Source organism: Oncorhynchus mykiss, chromosome 8 (assembly GCF_013265735.2).
Source record: "Oncorhynchus mykiss isolate Arlee chromosome 8, USDA_OmykA_1.1, whole genome shotgun sequence".
In the NCBI taxonomy this organism is placed as follows: domain Eukaryota; kingdom Metazoa; phylum Chordata; class Actinopteri; order Salmoniformes; family Salmonidae; genus Oncorhynchus; species Oncorhynchus mykiss.
Genome location: NC_048572.1, coordinates 19,600,752 through 19,618,036, shown reverse-complemented (window position 1 = coordinate 19,618,036; position 17,285 = coordinate 19,600,752). Strand labels below are relative to the sequence as shown.

The window sequence follows — 17,285 nt, the reverse complement described above, 5'->3', positions numbered from 1 at the left end:
GTTGGGCAACACAGCCTTCCATCTACCACCAACCTACCGAAGCGCAGCTCAGTAAATATTTATTGCATTTTCCTTTTCCAAATGGGCGGTAATTTAGAATGCATAAGATACTGTATTTACAATAGCATAGCTTCGCCCTTTGTTCCTCAGTCTTCCCGCTCTTTCACTCAAACCCAGCCCCTTTTCTTTTGTGTAACAAGCTGTCATATCTGTTCCGCCCGCTAGGGACGTTTTCCTTTATGAAGTAATTTGTAATCAAGTTATTCTTTAATTATGTGTATGTGTAATTCTGTGTAATTAGTTAGGTATTTAGTAAATAAAGAATTGAACCCAATTCTGTATTGCTGATTCAACTTGTTAGCCAGGGTTCATGCAGATGACCAAGAATTTACAACTTTCAGATGAGACTGAATTAAGATGACAATTAATATTGACTGCTATTGATGTAAAATATTACTAGGTCTTTAAGAGTTTATTCGGAAGATAACAGCTCTATAAATATTATTTTGTGGTGCCCCGACTCTCTAGTACATTTACATGATTAGCTCAATCAGGTAATATTAATTACGGAGAAAAGATTTTATAGAATAGCATGTCATATCACTTAATCCGGCATAGCTTGCCTAGTTAAATCAAAAATAATAATCACATCAATAAATTGGTTATAACAAACTCTGAACGCCATAACACGACAGCAAAATTGATGCAGCGGATGGGAAATAGGAACTTGAAATTGGCGAATGTTTACTGGTTCCCAGGAGGGAAAGGGGAAGTCAGATGTATTTGACTTAGTTGTGGAAAATACTGTAGATCATGCAAGCACGCTGTGTAAGTATTATGTGTGCCAAACAAGTGCTGTTAGATTACAATATTATATCTTTTTTTGACCATTTGGAACAGTGTAAACAACACTAAATTGTGTACCAGTGTCTGTTCTAACCAAAACATTTTTCGTAGAAAGCAAAGATCAAAAACAGTTACATGCATTCGCAAATTGCGATTTATTTATTGTTTAGGCTAATTATTCAGCTCCCTTATTTTATGCTTGATTGCTTATCAAAGCATGAATGACTCGTATGCTGTGGGATGACATGAACAAATAATTGATTGATACATTAGCTCAGCAGTTCACAAACTGGGGGTTGCGACGCAATGTGGGGTAGCCTGATGTGAAAATGGGGTCGGGGATAAAACCATTAATATACAATATAAAATTGTATCTCAAAATCATTGCAATCTGGTTAACCTTAAATATCTAAATGAAAATTAATCAAATCTAAAATTCAACCAGAGAGCGTCCTTAGATCATGGGAAAAGGCCGCACTTGACCGTTGCACTTGAACTATTCCTGCGGTGAATGGCTAGGCCTGTTACACTATGAAACCACACACTATTGCGGAGACTTTGATATTACTGGCCGCAATTGATATGGTGAAAACAATGTGTGGGGTGACAGAGGCACACAAACACATCAATACCTTTGTCAGATTACATTGTTAAACAAAGAATTCATGCTATTGCGAGCAATCAAGAGGAGACTGACTAAATGACTCAAAAACTCCCCAGCTTATGCTCTCCAAATGGATTTTAGCTGTGAGGACCAAGATGTGCATGCATTGACTTTTGTTCACTATACATGTCAGGGGATGTTATTCACCAGGACATAATGTTCTGTCTCACGATTCCCGAGAATAAAACAGCCAGGGGATGTTCAGTGTGCTGCATGGCTGTATTGATGAAAAACGGATGAATCATGTGACCGAATGCATTCACGGGTCACTACGGAGGAGTTTTTGTTCTTGACTCAAAGGGAATACCCTGCTGTCAGTCTCACTCTGATCATCCTCACTCAGGATTCCAACTCGGGAACTCAGACCTCTTTCTAGAGCCCCGACCTTCTGACCTGAAGATCACGGACATCATGATTCGACTTAGTATTTTCAGAGTTCCCAGTTGTCTTGAAACCACCATAAAACTCACAGTAGCCTTTGCCAGCTCATACAGTATCTGTGTGAAGCTGGATTCGGTGCTATTGTTTGCATTAAAACCAAATACAGATCCAGGTTGGATGTGACAGCAGAGATGAGGTGTTTACTGTCGTCCAAGCCCTCTAACTTTGAGAAGGTCAAGCTCACCCATCTCATTAGTGGTGGTGAGATAAGATACATTATGTCAGACTAATTTGCAATTGCCTGTCATACCATCACATACTTTTAATGTGGGGCTGAGTTGAATAGACCGTCAGAAATACTGTTATAATGTTGACTAGCATAGCCCCAAATAAAAAAAATCACGTGGTTGGGGTTGCGAGAACAACGGGGTTGTGGGCATAAAAAGTTAGGGAACCCCTGCAGTAGCCTACAGTATATATTGAAATATAGGCCTAAGAAGGTTACGCTATTAAGACTAAACAGGAAGCGCTCTTAGGCCTTCTTAGGCTGGTTATACAAGGCTTCGTGCATATTATGTGTGACAAACAGGTGTTGTTAGATCACAATGTTTGGAACAGTGTAAACAACACTAAATAATTTAAAAGTAATACCAGTCTAACGGGGAAAAAGCCTTTATTACAGCATGGCAAAGATTAAAAACAGCACATTTGTGAAATTGCTTTATACTACAGTTTGTGGTTGAGTGAGGGTTGGTGTTCTCAACACCAATATGCTGGTTAACTTTGCTATTATGCACATACAGAAGCAACATACAGTACCAGTCAAAAGTTTGGACACACATTCCAGCTATTTAAAAAAAAACGATTTTCTACATTGTAGAATAATAGTGAAGACATCAAAACTATGAAATAAGACATATGGAATCATGTAGTAACCAGAAAAGTGAATGAGTAGGTGTGTCCAAACATTTGACTGGTACTGTACAGGGAAAGGCACCAATTCAACGGCAAACTGAAGATTATGTTTCAGAACCGTGGACAGTGACCGCTATCCAACGTGTAAGAACGCACATTTGTTATAAAATATTATTGTATTTATTAGTGTTGCACCATTATTCTTACATAATATAACTATATAAAAAACAATTGGGGGGGGGAATTTTTATTTTGTATTGTATTTCACTGCCTTTTTCTTCCCAATTTTGTGATATCCAATTGCGATCTTGTCTCATCACTGCAACTCCCCAACAGGCTTGGGAGAAGTGAAGATCGAGTCATGTCTCGCAGATTTCACACCAACATCAGAAATTCACAAGCTAGTCACAACCTGTTACGTGACTATCAAATCAGTTACGTGACTATCAAATCCTCACAGTCCTATCAAGAGTCCAACACTGGACCGGCGGGCGGGCGGGCAGGCAGGCAGGCAGGCAGGCAGGCAGGCAGGCAGTAATAATACAGTACAGTCACACACCACCACCATCAGATTTAATGCGAGGTCTGGCAGCCATTCCGGAGAGCAGGGTTATTCACATGCATTGTAAGGGCCACTCACCTCCTCTTGGGCTCTGTGCCGGCGGGTTTCGCCATGCCGCTGCCAGCCATCTCACCCCTGCCAGGCTTTTCCAGGTGATTTGTGTTGGCGCTTAAGTGTTTGCTAAGAAATTGTCAGAGAGAGGAATTGCTTTTAAGTTGTGCAGAAAGAACATCCATAATAAGAGAGCCATGGCTGGCGGGGAACTGTTAAGAATGTTTAGTCACTTCAGACAGAAATAGATGAGGGCTGTTCACACTTATTTGGGTGTTAAGCAGCTAAAATGCTTCAAGGAATTTAGAAATGCAGTTATATTTCAAAATATGAAGCTACACGATGATAGTTTCAGCCAAACTCAGGAATTATACTGTATATTTTTCCCCCTACAACATCTGTCTGGGAATGTCTGAGAATGTTGATTAGTTAAGAGCATTCTGAGCGTGTTCTGGTTACTAATTGGTCCTTACTCTGCAGTGAGAGCTAGAGCTGGGTGGTTCTCTGGGTTGGGTTCTGCCCGTCGGGGTCGGCCCAGTCCTCCTGACCCTGGCATCTCACCACTCAGACGGTCTGGCAGCACTGAGTCCTTGTTGATGTTGAGATCAGAGTATGGGCATCCCACCGCACTGCAAATCAGAAAACTTATTACAAATGACTGATTTCAGAAAAAGGACTTTGTGTAATACCAACTTCATAATAGGACTTCATTATAACTTAATAAGGTAACATAACATAACATATGTCACCATCAGACAAGATATGATTTCACACATCAATGTTCTTGGGGACAGAATCAATAAAAGCAATAATAAATAATGAGAATAGAGAAGTTGTCTCACACTGAGAGCGTGTCACAGACTCTCTTTCCTGTCTAATCGGGCAAAATATGATTTTGCTATAAAACATGTTAGTTTACACAGTTCCAAGTACTTCTCAATAGTCACTGCAGCAAACCAAAGAATTCTGAGTCGCTGGGGTTGACGTAATTAATTCCAGGGTGATGAATCTCAATTTGGAAGCACATTTACATTTGCTGCAGACAATAGCAGTGTGCAGACTGTGACTACTTCTTCACAGTGCATTATCACCTCCCACCTGTGTAATGTACAACTTCTCATTAACTTTGGGGGAAACATACTTTAACTCCACTAAAAAGGAAATATATAAACAACATATTTGCATATACATGGGGGTATGGATGGTTGAGTAACTGCGACCACTGACTGATGAGAGGAGAGAAGAGAAATAGAAGCGTTTTTTCTCATTCTCCTCTAATCCCTCTCTCATTCCTCCCTGGCCACTGTCACACATTTTTATTAAAATGAGGATCTTCCCCATTATTTCTGTCCATAGCTAGCTGTGGCGCTACCTGTTTAATATGCCAGGTTAGCCCACACATCCTGATAAAGCGCCCTTCATTCCATAGATACATTTGAATAAACTACATTATGTACTCAGACTCCAAGGTTAATCAGCTTACATTACAGATACTGAACCATGGTACAGTGTTCCCATTAAAAAGTGTCTCTACCGCAGTATCTATGACCTCAGGTAAATATATAATGTAGGACTTAAACGTCAGAGTCATTTAGCCTTTTCTGCAAATATTTTTCTGCTCACATTAGTAGATATACTACACCTGGAGGGGTATATGCTGTAAGAAAGCCAGCTGATGCAGATGCATCATTGTAGGTGTATGGAGAGTGGAGATGTGGTTTCTTAGGAGAAAAGGGAAAGAATGGTGATGAATACTGATGGGAGAGAGTGACACTCATGCGCTTACACGGCTGTGCTTCTAGCTCCACACAGCCAATTATACAGCCTATATACAGCCTCACCTCAGGGGCATACAGGTACGTGTGGATCATGTACAATACCAAAACTGTTGACATCCAGACCTAACACAGCTGCTGTAGGCATATATTGGGTGTCTTTTGCATTACGGATGTCTATGCTACAATATCGGCTAATACATGTAACCCGGTTGATCAATGAGCAAGAAGACCCAGTTTGACCATATGAAGCCTGTTGGTGTTATTTGTATAATTTTTTATTTAACCTTTAGAACAAATTATGATTTACAATAACGGCCTACCCCGGCCAAACCCTACCCCGGAAGACGTTGGGCCAATTGTGCGCCACCCTATGCTACTCCCAATCACGGCCGGTTGTGATACAGCCTGGAATCGAACCAGGATCTGTAGTGATGCCACTAGCACTGAGATGCATTGCCTTAGACTGCTCGGGAGCCCTATAAGTGTCAGTTTCCAGTAGATGGAAGTTTTAATCCTGGCCAGCCATATTGAGTGCTGTGAGAGAGAGAGCACCTGTGGTGGCCAGAGTAGCGGGCTCCTTTGATGTGGCCCACACCTTTACACCCTGGAGTGGGACATCCGCCCTGCCCTGATGACTCAAACAGCTCCTGTGGACCTGGGGATGAGGAGAGGGGAGATATTACATTCGGGTCTACTGTACCAGTCAAACGCGTTTGGACACACCTACCTACATTCAAGGGTTTTTCTTTATTTTTTACTATTTTCTACATTTCAGAATAATAGTGAAGACATCAAAACTATGAAATGACACATGGAATCATGTAGTAAGCAAAAAAGTGTTAAACAAATCTAAATATATTTTATACTTGAGATACTTCAAAGTAGCCACCTTTTGCCTTAATGACAGCTTTGCACACTCTTGGCATTCTCTCAACCAGTTTCATGAGGCAGTCACCTGGAATGCATTTCAATTAACAGGTGTGTCTTGTTAAAAGTTAATTTGTGGTATTTGAGCCAATCATTTGTGTTGTGACAAGGTATGGGTGGTATACAGAAGATAGCCCTATTTGGTAGATAACCAAGTCCATATTATGGCAAGAACAGCTCAAATAAGCAAAGAGAAATGACAGTCCATCATTACTTTAAGACATGAAGGTCAGTCAATCCTGAAAATGACAAGAACTTTCAAAGCTTCTTCAAGTGCAGTTGCAAAAACCATCAAGCGCTATGTTGAAACTGGATCTCATGAGGACTGCCACAGGAAAGGAAGACCAAGAGTTACCTCTGCTGCAGAGGATAAGTTCATTAGTTACCAGCCTCAGAAATTGCAGCCCAAATAAATGCTTCAGAGTTCAAGTGACAAACACATCTCAACATCAAATGTTCAGAGGAGACTGTGTGAATCAGGACACCAATAATAAGAAGAGATTTGCTTGGGCCAAGAAAAACAAGCAATGGACTTTAGACCGGTGGAAATCTGTGCTTTGGTCTGATGAGTCCAAATTTTTGATTTTTGGTTCCAACCGCTGTGTCTTTGTGAGATGCAAAGTAGGTGAACAGATGATCTCCGCATGTGTACTTCCCACTGTGAAGCATGGAGGAGGAGGTGTGATGTGTGGGGGTGCTTTGCTGGTGACACTCTCTGTGATTTATTTAGATTTCAAAGCACACTTAACCAGCATGGCTACCACAGCATTCTGCAGCGATACGCCATCCCATCTGGTTTGTGCTTAGTGGGACTATCACAGGACCTCCAGGCTGTGTAAGGGCTATTTGACCAAGAAGGAGAGTGATGTAGTGCTGCATCAGATGACCTGATCTCCATAATCACCTGACCTGAAATCAATTGAGATGGTTTGGGATGAGTTGGACTGCAGAGTGAAGGAAAAGATGCCAACAACTGCTCAGCATATGTGAGAATTTCTTCAAGACTTTTGGACAAAACAGTCCACAAATTAACTTTTAACAAGACGCACCTGTTAATTGAAATGCATTCCAGGTGATTGCCTCATGAAACTGGTTGAGAGAATGCCAAGAGTGTGCAAAGCTGTCATCAAGGTCAAGGGTGGCTACTTTGAAGAATCTAAAATATCAAATATATTTTTTGTTTAACACTTTTTCTAGTTACTACATGATTTCATGTGTGTTATTTCATAGTTGTGATGTCTTCACTATTATTTTACAATGTATAAAAGGGTAAAAATAAAGAAAAATCATTGAATGAGTAGGTGTGTCCAAACGTTTGACTTGCACTGTACCTAGTGAGACATTATCCACAACATGACTTCAGGCAAACCATCCTAGAATAATGTTACAAAATCTATTGGATTCATGTAATGCTAATGGGCAGTACAATGTCCATATTAGGATAGCCTCAGAGTCACAAGGAGTAGGTGTCAACCTCAGAAGGAGTTGGTACTAATGAGAGCCATACAGGTAGAGAAAAAGCAGATATCTCCCTGAATCTGTCCTTATGACACGAGTGAGCTGCCATGTGAAGCAGTAGCTCTGTACTCTGAAATATGACGGCAGCATCGACTTCTCCACTCCACGTTTCCATGGACACCATTACACAGGGAGAAATGATCAGGAAGGGGAGGCAGAGGGAAGTTCTTTGTTCTGCTCCCAGCATCCTCTGGGTAAAATACAGGATATTGACCACATGATTTCAGGACAGGACTCAGGAGCCGGACTCGGGAGCCATCAAACATCTTGAGTTATTTTGAGCAATTATTTTCACAAACAAGGCTTCAACTACTTCTTAAATATAATGACGGCAGATCAGATTAAAACAATGTAAAGTTGGAACCGTCTTTTCAGGGAAAGCATATTACGCCATTTATGATGGAATGGGATGAGAAATAGCAGGATCAATGGAGGCCTGGCTCTGAGTGTGTCTGCTATGAACCATAGGTCTTGAACTGAGGCAGGGAGCTGGACATGAACAGATTAGGATGAGTCATAAAGCCACTCACTGATCGGGGGCTGGAGGGGGTGGCCTGTCTTAGCACACCAGCCCGCAGGGTGGATGTCTGGGCTGTCTGTGTCCACCCAGTAGTCATACTTATCCGTCCAGCCGTCAAAATGGATCTAAAGGAACACACAAACCAAGGACAATAGCTAAATATAGAAATGTGGGGAAAAGAGATTGTCAAAACCATGGTAGACATGATAAGGACATGTCTTGGAGGTAAGAAGCAGAACTACTGATTGCGCCAGTCTACCTGACAAGTATTGTCTCCGACTGAAGCCCCTGTCGCTGCCTCTTACAGCTGGCTAGCCCTGCTATCTATGTGAGGCAGACACACAGCCTAGTTGATCACTATCTCTCCCTCAGTTCTGATTCACACTCCTGACAATGAGAGTGTGCTTCACAGTCTGGGGCAAACAAGAGGAGACAGGAGCACATCAGGGAGTTGTGGAAAGGCAGAGCGTCCTAGTCTACAGCCTTCTTCCCTCCCTGGCTGAACCCCCTTATTACTATTTTACAGTTGAAGACAACATGAAATATGAAGCAAGTGATGGTTTTCAGAGGAACTGGAGAAGGGGAAGCAGTAAGATAACGCAGGACAATGAGAGCATGAAATGCATGTCGTGTTGGTTTGTGTGTGAGTGATAGTGATGGTGGGGATGGAAGGAGATTTAGAGAACACTGCCTTGGAATGGTGGTGGTGGAATGGAAGATAAAAGTCAGGACAGAGGTCCAGATCACATCTAAAGGCTTGTATATGAATGGAGGAGTGAAAGTAGAGTACAGTTTAGGGGTTAGGACTTATTTAATATATTTGTGTGTGAGTGTGGGGGGAGGTAGATCAGCTTGAATGTTGTTGATAGGTATTGGGTTCTATCAATTTAACTCTGCATAATTTCTAATTCCCCTTTCTTATGTATTGTCTCCAACCGTATCACCCCTCTCCTGACTGGAGTAAACTAACTGATAACAATACTTCTACTTACAGCTATTTTCGCTCATATGTACGGTACATGTAGTTAAATAATTATAGATCTATTCCTAATTTCCTCATTCTGCAAGTTCTGAATGTTCACCCACAGCGGGTAAATCCACCATTCATTGTGATCTTAACTCCGACCCTCCAATGTCCACAGTCTAACCCATCTTTCCCAGTATAATACAGTTTTGCTATTTCCTTTTGCAATACATCCCTCCACTTGACTGTGATGTGTTATGAGGGTCCTGAACCTCCCTATTTGTAACATTTCTGACGATATTGCCCTAAAAATAAATACTTTACAGAAGAGTGTAATGATATTTCACAATGACTGATCACATTTTTTCAGATCCACTAACAATACAGTTTGCAGGCCCATCTGAACCCTGATATTATGACATAACAACCATTCCTGGCATAACAACCATAACGACCATTCCCCTAAAAGCGAGCTGCCAATGGACAGTACCAGAAAACATGTTCTATTGATTCTGTTTCCTCGTGGCAGAGTCTGCACAATGCTGACTGTTCAATGCCCCATATATTGAGTATTCTTTTTGTAGCAAGGATTTGATATAATAGCTTAAATTGAAATGAATGCCTGCTCTTTCCATGACATAGACTAACCAGGTGAATCCAGGGGGGGGGTTTCTTGTGTGACATCATTTTACCATCCTTGTTTACAATGTTCTTCATAAATATTATACCCTTCTTGTAAATGTTTTCTAAGAAAATTGTTGTTTTCTCTATCAGTACAGTGGAGTTCAGCCATATTATTTGCTGTAATATTTGATCTGCATTTCCTGGAGGATGAAATTGAAATTGTAGCCAACTCTTTATGGCTTAATTTATAAAGGAGGATACTTAAACAGGGATCCATTGTCAATAAACCGAAAATGTACGGTTTTAATCTGCAAAAAGGCAAAGAGCCCACTCTTAAGCATAGGATGGGCCTCTCTTAGTAACCAGTTTGGATTTAGATATCATTTTTGACTAATGGAGGCTGTAAGAGAGAGGTGTAATGCCTTAATATTGAATAGTTTTAACCTTCCAAACTCATGATCGTTTTATAAATATGCCTGTTTAATTTTATCTGGTTTACAATTCCAAATAAAAACAAACATTTTGTCTTGCGTGATTTGAAAAAGGATTCTCCTGGAGTCGGTAGATCCATGAATAAATATGTAAACTGAGAATGAATCAGAGAATGAATCGGGGTAATCGTCCAGTAGGTGGACAGGTAGGGGTTAGGACTTTAGAAACCTGAGGGACTGTATAGAGTGGAGATATGCTATGAAGGGTTATTTTTGCTCAATGGACAGAAGGGTTTAGACTGAGATGACTGAACAGTGTAGACATAAATAAGGCTGAGGTAAAGGCATTGACATACTGTAGGGCTAGAGAGCAGGGGAAAGAAAGACTACTCTATGGCCCATCAGCAGGAGAAGCAGGTTAGAGAAGAGGAGAGAGGGATGAGAGAATAAGGGGGAGGTGACACTACTGCCCTCTGCGGATAGATACCTGTCCTGCACTAATGTCCCAGCACAATACAATCCCCTCATGACTCCCCCCAGGCAGCAGGCTGGCCACTGGCACTGAACTACTGTTCACTTCAGAGTTCATGGAAAGTGAAGCTTATAGTGCTCCTCAAAATGATCTCACTGAGAAATTCAGGCAGATGTTCATTTGACACCACTCGGGTTCCCGAGGGGTCTAAGGCACTGCATATCACTATAGTACCCTGTTCGAATCCAGGCTGTATCACATCCGGCCGTGATTGGGAGTCCCATAGGGCGGCGCACAATTGGCCCAGCGTAGTCCGGGTTTGGCCAGAGTAGGCCGTCATTGTAAATGAGAATTTGTTCTTAACTGACTTGCCTAGTTAAATATAACAAATTACATAAAAAATGTACTGGGACAATGGGATGTGACAATGCCAGGGACTTTAATCATTTTTTGATTCATTCCTAATGCAGTACATCAGTGCAATTCACTTATTTGCCATATAAAGGACCCTTTCATTTCCTTCCAACTTTCTATGTGAAATTCCTTTACATTTTTTCCAGAGAAATGTTGAAATATAGGCGCTATACAGAGCTCGGATTAGGCATATAATGCTGTCATCTAAGATTATACTCTTTCAAATCTAAAAAGTGACATATTGTAGTTCAGAGTGCAGATGATTGATGTAATGGCTAATCCTCCTGTACAGCTGAACTGAACCACACATAACACCTGGTGAAACTCATCTCCCGGTCTGAACTACACACTAGTGATAGGAGGAAGGGAGCATTCCTAGTTATTGACACAGATAGAAGTGTCGCTACAGCTGAGTGACACTGCCATTTTGAATGAATCCAGTGTGGAGTGCAGATTCTGTAGATACCGGTAGACACAGGGGTCAGATAGACACGGATAGATAATGATAGACACAGTGACAGGAGTCAGATAGATCATTGGGTCTCAAAGCTCTCCTTGGGGAGCTCCTGAACTAGCTCTCCTGATTCACCTACTCATTGGCTTGATGATTAGTTGACAAGTTGTATCAGGTGTGCTTGCTCTGGCATAGATCAAAAACATGGATGGGCTGGGTGCGCGATCTAAGGAGAAGTTTACAGTAGATAGAGAGTGATAGATATGTTCTCACTTGGATCCTGTGGTCCTCAGTGTCTACCACGGTGGCCACTCTGACAAGCATGGGGTTCCTCTTGTCTACCGTCTCCAGCTTCATGAGTGGCAGGAAGGTGTGAGGGGGTTTCTGTAGAGGGAGAGGGGGGCCGCATGTCATATGTCACTCTGCAGCAGGCAGACAGCCAGCTAGGCTACTCTATTAAATTGTGTTTGGATGTGGATGGGGGGCTGCCACATCGTCTTACGGGCCGAGGATAGAGAGAAACAGCCTCACCCCTTTGAAAGCCCTGGCAGGGGCCGGTGATGAGTTGGTCTCCTCCAGATACTTTCCCCAGGAGAAATCCTTGACACTGGGGTAACCTAGAGCAAGGAAAAAGATTGAGGATGTTATTATATGCTATATTATGTAGTGAGTGGGCAGGCGGGTAAAGTCCCTTGTGCTTTCTGGTACTCGGAACCATCTGTCTACTCCACAGTGGAATAACATCATTTATAGATCAGATCATCTGTTTGGGAACTTTTCATGTGTTTTTTTACTCTAACACAGAACCCAAACCGGCTGCGCGCGTGCGCCATCGTGCAAACATTTATTTTGTCCCCCTACACCAAACGCGATCACGACACGCAGGTTAAAATATCAAAACAAACTCTGAACCAATTACATTAATTTGGGGACAGGTCGAAAAGCATAAAACATGTATGGCAATTTAGCTAGTTAGCTTGCACTTGCTAGCTAATTTGTCCTATTTAGCTAGCTTGCTGTTGCTAGCTAATTTGTCCTGAGATTTAAAACATTGAGTTGTTATTTTACCTGAAATGCACAAGGTCCTCTACTCGAACAATGAATCCACTGAAAAACGGACAACCGAATTGTTTCTAGTCATCTCTTCTCCTTCCAGGCTTTTTCATCTTTGAACTTATATGGTGATTGGCATCTACACTTTCATAGTATTACCACAACAACCGGCAAAACACTTTGTCTTTCAATCACCCACGTGGGTATAACCAATGAGGAGATGGCACGTGGGTACCTGCTTCTATTAACCAATGAGGAGATGGGAGAGGCAGGACTTGCAGCGCGATCTGCGTCATAAATAGAAACGAGTTCTATTTTAACCCTTGGCATCGCAGACGCTCGTTGGCGCGCGCAATAATTGAATAACATGGATTTCTACATTTATTTTGCGACGCTCGCACACGACGCATCTAACAGACCGGACAATTCGCGTGCGCGAGTGTCGCAAAATAAATGTAGAAATCGATGTTATTCAATTATTGCACCCACACTGCTCGCGCGCGCCAACGAGCGTCTGCGATGCCAAGGGATAAAATAGAACTCCTTTCTATTTATGACGCAGATCGCGCTGCAAGTCGTGATTGCGTTTGGTGTAGGGGGACAAAATACAGTTATGCACGATGGCGCACGCGCGCAGCCGGTTTGGGTTCCGTGTATAACTGTATGGTCAGTCATCATTACACACTACATATTGGTATCTACAGGACAAATAGTGACAATAATGATTGACAGGAGTTAGTATGTCACCTGGAGGGGTCGTGAGAATCTTGTCGTTGTCTTGACACCAGCCCACTGCGTGGATGTAGGGACTGGTTGCATCACACCTACAGAAGAGCAGGAGAAGGACAGTGGTTAAAATGCCATCAGCTCACCAATGTCAAATTTCCCCCTTTCCTATTTCCTTGGCGGCAGTTAGCCTAGCCATTAAGAGGGAAAGGGAATATCTAGTCAGTTGCACAACTGAATGCATTCAAGCTAAATATGTCTTCCACATTCAACCCAACCCCTCTGAATCAGAGAGGTGCAGGGGGCCGCCTTAAAGGACATCATCAGCACACGAGGAGCAGTTGTTGGGGGTTAACTACCTTGCTCAAGGGCAGAACAGCAGATATTTTTTAACTTGCCAGCTCGGGATTCAAACCAGTGACCTTTCGGTTACTGGCCTAACACTCTTAACCACTAGGCTACCTGCCATTCGGCCAGAAACTGAAAGGTTGGGTTAAATGTGGAACGCATTCAGTTGTGCAACTGACTAGGTATCCCCCTTTCCCTTTCCCCCTGTCTCCATAAACTGTTAAAGACATGAAGTTTATGATATGAATCCCCACTGTTATGAGTGATTGAATAAGGATCATGTTAATGACTGCGAATACAGACAGAGGAATAAATCAATTGACAATGTGACAGAGTCTGACACTGTGGTGTGCATTTAGCCATGATGGCATGTTATGCACCATACACTTTGATGTATCAGGACAGTCAGGGTGAGAAAGGACACTTCTCTCACAGCTTCCTAAGAATACCTCTCTGCACGACAAACATCAGTAGGACAACATTCACCCATCACTGAATGATGGAGGGCACATCATTGACCTGATGAGTAGCATTGTTTAGGTGCAACTACAGGTATTACTACTGTTATGATGCCGTTATTGCATCGACATTGCTGGATAAATTGCAAGGGGCTTGCAAATCTGTTTAGTATATTGCAACCCTCCTTACTTGTCCAATAGGCTGTTACTGAAATATCTTTGGAGAGTTAAACTGTTTACTATTTCACCATGTACTCAACATACTGTAAAGCCAATCCCTATTGCGGTATTCCAGTATGGAATAATCTCAGTAGTGCAATGGGCTTTTACTAGTCCTGTATTAGTAGACCGATTTATAGATGTCTTCAGCACATGAAACCAAAATAATTTGTATCGCTGCACTCCCCCCTAGTGTCCTACTCTCTGGCCAGGTCAGGGTGGAGCAGAGTGGAGTAGTTTAGCTGCTCTCTGGCCCGAGCTGTGATGTTGGAGTGGCCTGTGACTGGCTGTAACTGGCTGATGTGATACGTAGTGACATCACGTGTGAGAAAGTCACCTCCCTGGATGAGTCTGCTCCTACCTTAGCCGCTCTGGGCTCTACTCTTTCTCTAACTCCTTCTTGAGATTTATTGACGATCATCCATAATTCAACCAATACAAGCTCCTGCATCGTGCAGACTGAGGCTTCCTCCTGGCTGACAATCTAAATCCACAGCTGGGAGAGGTCAGAGTGGGCATGAATTGACAGTAACGACTGTAACCACACACGCAGTTCTCAGTCAGAAAGTCACACAATGGTGACAATCAACAAGGGTTGGAGTGATGAAAACCGAGGGGGGAAACGGAAGCATTAAGAATTGTGAGACAAACAAATGCAATAAGAAACCAATAAAAGGGAGAAAAAATAAGACTAAATAATTGTGAGAAAAGTGATGTGCGTGCCAGTGTCAAAATAATAATTCATGGTACAGACATTTTTGTCTTCCAAATCTGAAAGCAATAATGCAGATTCAAGTGATGTAGCATGTTTGCTTGTGTAAAATATAAATAACAAACACTTTGGTAAGAGGCAATGATTTTCTCCTCCCAGACACAAACCTTCTGTTTTAATAATCTAGCTCCATCTAGTGTCCAATTCTGCAACAAGCTAAACCAACACAGACTCCAAAGCAATATGATTATGATACGGCATCAGTTAACACAAATCACTGCTGGTGATGATACAGTGCTTTGATTTTGAGTACTGAAGGAAATGTAATCACAAAGTTAGACATTACCAGAAGTCATAGCTCTCATCCCAATTATCAAAGTGCACCAGGAATCGACTGTCCACCATGTCTGTTACTGTGGCAACACAGATGAAGGAGGGGTTCTTCTTGTCAATGGCCTCCAGCTTCATCCCAATTCTGAATCCTAAAGGGGTGACAGTCTGGAAAATATACATAGGACGGTTACTCAAAGGCAAAAGTTACTTCATCCATAACCCTACAGATATAGGATCTTAATTTGATCACCCTGTTTGTTGTAGGATAACTTTCGCAATGCAGGACATTTTAAACTTGTAGTGTATTCTGAAGGCTTCTGAGGCTTGTAATTTCCACTTAGAAATGTCAGACTTAAGAAAAAATGTATCAACCCTTACAAAAAAAAGTCAATTAATTATAATCCACATAATAATTAACATTTCCTGTTGCTGCAGGACTATTTTCCTGCTGTAGAAAACCACACCTGTACTTTAAACCATTTAAACTGCACATGCATCAGCGTCAAATCTATGTTGAATGGGCTGATGTCAAGTACTGTACTTCAATGAATGATGTGTAGTCTTAACTAAACATTTTTACCAAGTGGTGGTAAAACGCTACTACTAAAGCAATATGAAAGTGGACACATTGAGATTTTGTGTCAGAGAATTTCGGATGGAGCAAATGCTTTTTAAAATGGGAGTCATCTGTTGCCGGATGAATGACAACGGGGATGATTGACAAAATATGAATGCGACTCGTCCGAAAATAGTTTACTTGAGTTGTACTTCTGACGGTCAAAAATGGACAATGATGAATGTCGATTTCATTTGTGTTCATGCATCGGAGTGTGTCCCCGGCCAAATCTAGTTCTGTAGGCTTCTCTTACCGTGTTCTGATTCTCAAACAGGGCCTTGGGAGCTGCCTGGGCTTTGCTCTGTTTGATGTATGACGACCAGCTGAACTCCTCATCCTTCATACCTGTCCATCCATAGAGAAATGACAAGGATTATAGTCACGTTTCCATTAAGAACTGGGGGGAAATTATTTTACTCCTTATTAAATATCGCTGGTTAAATTACAGTGCTAGTAATCATACATAGAAGTCATATAAATAAAATCTTTGTGTTCTTTGTGTTTTCAAAATAGTTTAGAACCGTTTTCCAGTTGCCATGGGTAACCTGCTTGCACACCTGCTTGTCAAAGTATACACACTGTAACCATCCCTAAATGACTAGTCTCGCATACAGATGTAGGATATTAATTTGATCACCCTGTTGCAAGAGAACTTTCCTGCGTCTTAAATAAGACGTGTAGTGTATTTGAGGTAAAAAGATTATACTTTGAAATGTCAGACTTGATTTTCCCTTACAAAAAAATGTATCAACCCCTACAAAAATGGCCACTAATTATAATAATCCACATAATAATAATTCAAATTCCCTGTTGATGCAAATTAGCTCAAATTACAATACAGCAGTAAGGAAATACTAATGAGAAGAAGATGAGGAAGTGCTGAAGTAACCGTTTCAAAATATCCCATCCAAAATGACAAGCAATCCATACGTTATTATCTTTTCCAGGTGGATATCTGTCAAAGGTAGCATGTCTCTTACCTTTGGGGGGGTGCAGCTTGTGTCCCGTTTTCTCACACCATCCCACAGGGTGGATGTCTGCCGAGTTGGAATTCACCCAGAAGTCATAGCAGTCCAAGTTCTTGTCAAAGTGAAGCCGTATTCGGTGTCCTGAAACCTAAACATGGAAGAAGCATTAAGCATCTTCATACCTAACATGGTCATCCTGTGTTTGCTACTCAGAGATGAAGTAGCAGAATACTGACCAGAAGTGCACATGATGCCAAAATAGAAAAGTAGACATAACTCAAAACCAAACAAGCATTTATGGTCGTATTAATACTGTAATTTGCTAAATGCC

The 17,285-nt window shown here is 41.7% G+C and overlaps 1 protein-coding gene across 2 annotated transcripts in view; it reads right to left on the bottom strand.

The window, feature by feature from the left end:
* LOC110529552 (lethal(3)malignant brain tumor-like protein 3) overlaps positions 1 to 17,285 on the bottom strand; it is a 39,488-nt gene that overhangs the window by 14,035 nt on the left and 8,168 nt on the right. For both annotated transcript variants that reach the window (XM_021611811.2, XM_021611812.2), the window contains exons 9-18: positions 16,967 to 17,102; positions 16,240 to 16,331; positions 15,384 to 15,535; positions 13,322 to 13,398; positions 12,053 to 12,138; positions 11,795 to 11,905; positions 8,173 to 8,287; positions 5,750 to 5,852; positions 3,893 to 4,048; positions 3,447 to 3,548 (exon numbers count right to left, since the gene is read on the bottom strand). In XM_021611811.2, the coding sequence (XP_021467486.2) occupies positions 3,447 to 3,548; positions 3,893 to 4,048; positions 5,750 to 5,852; positions 8,173 to 8,287; positions 11,795 to 11,905; positions 12,053 to 12,138; positions 13,322 to 13,398; positions 15,384 to 15,535; positions 16,240 to 16,331; positions 16,967 to 17,102 (1,130 nt within the window). The remainder of the gene's footprint in view (positions 1 to 3,446; positions 3,549 to 3,892; positions 4,049 to 5,749; positions 5,853 to 8,172; positions 8,288 to 11,794; positions 11,906 to 12,052; positions 12,139 to 13,321; positions 13,399 to 15,383; positions 15,536 to 16,239; positions 16,332 to 16,966; positions 17,103 to 17,285) is intronic.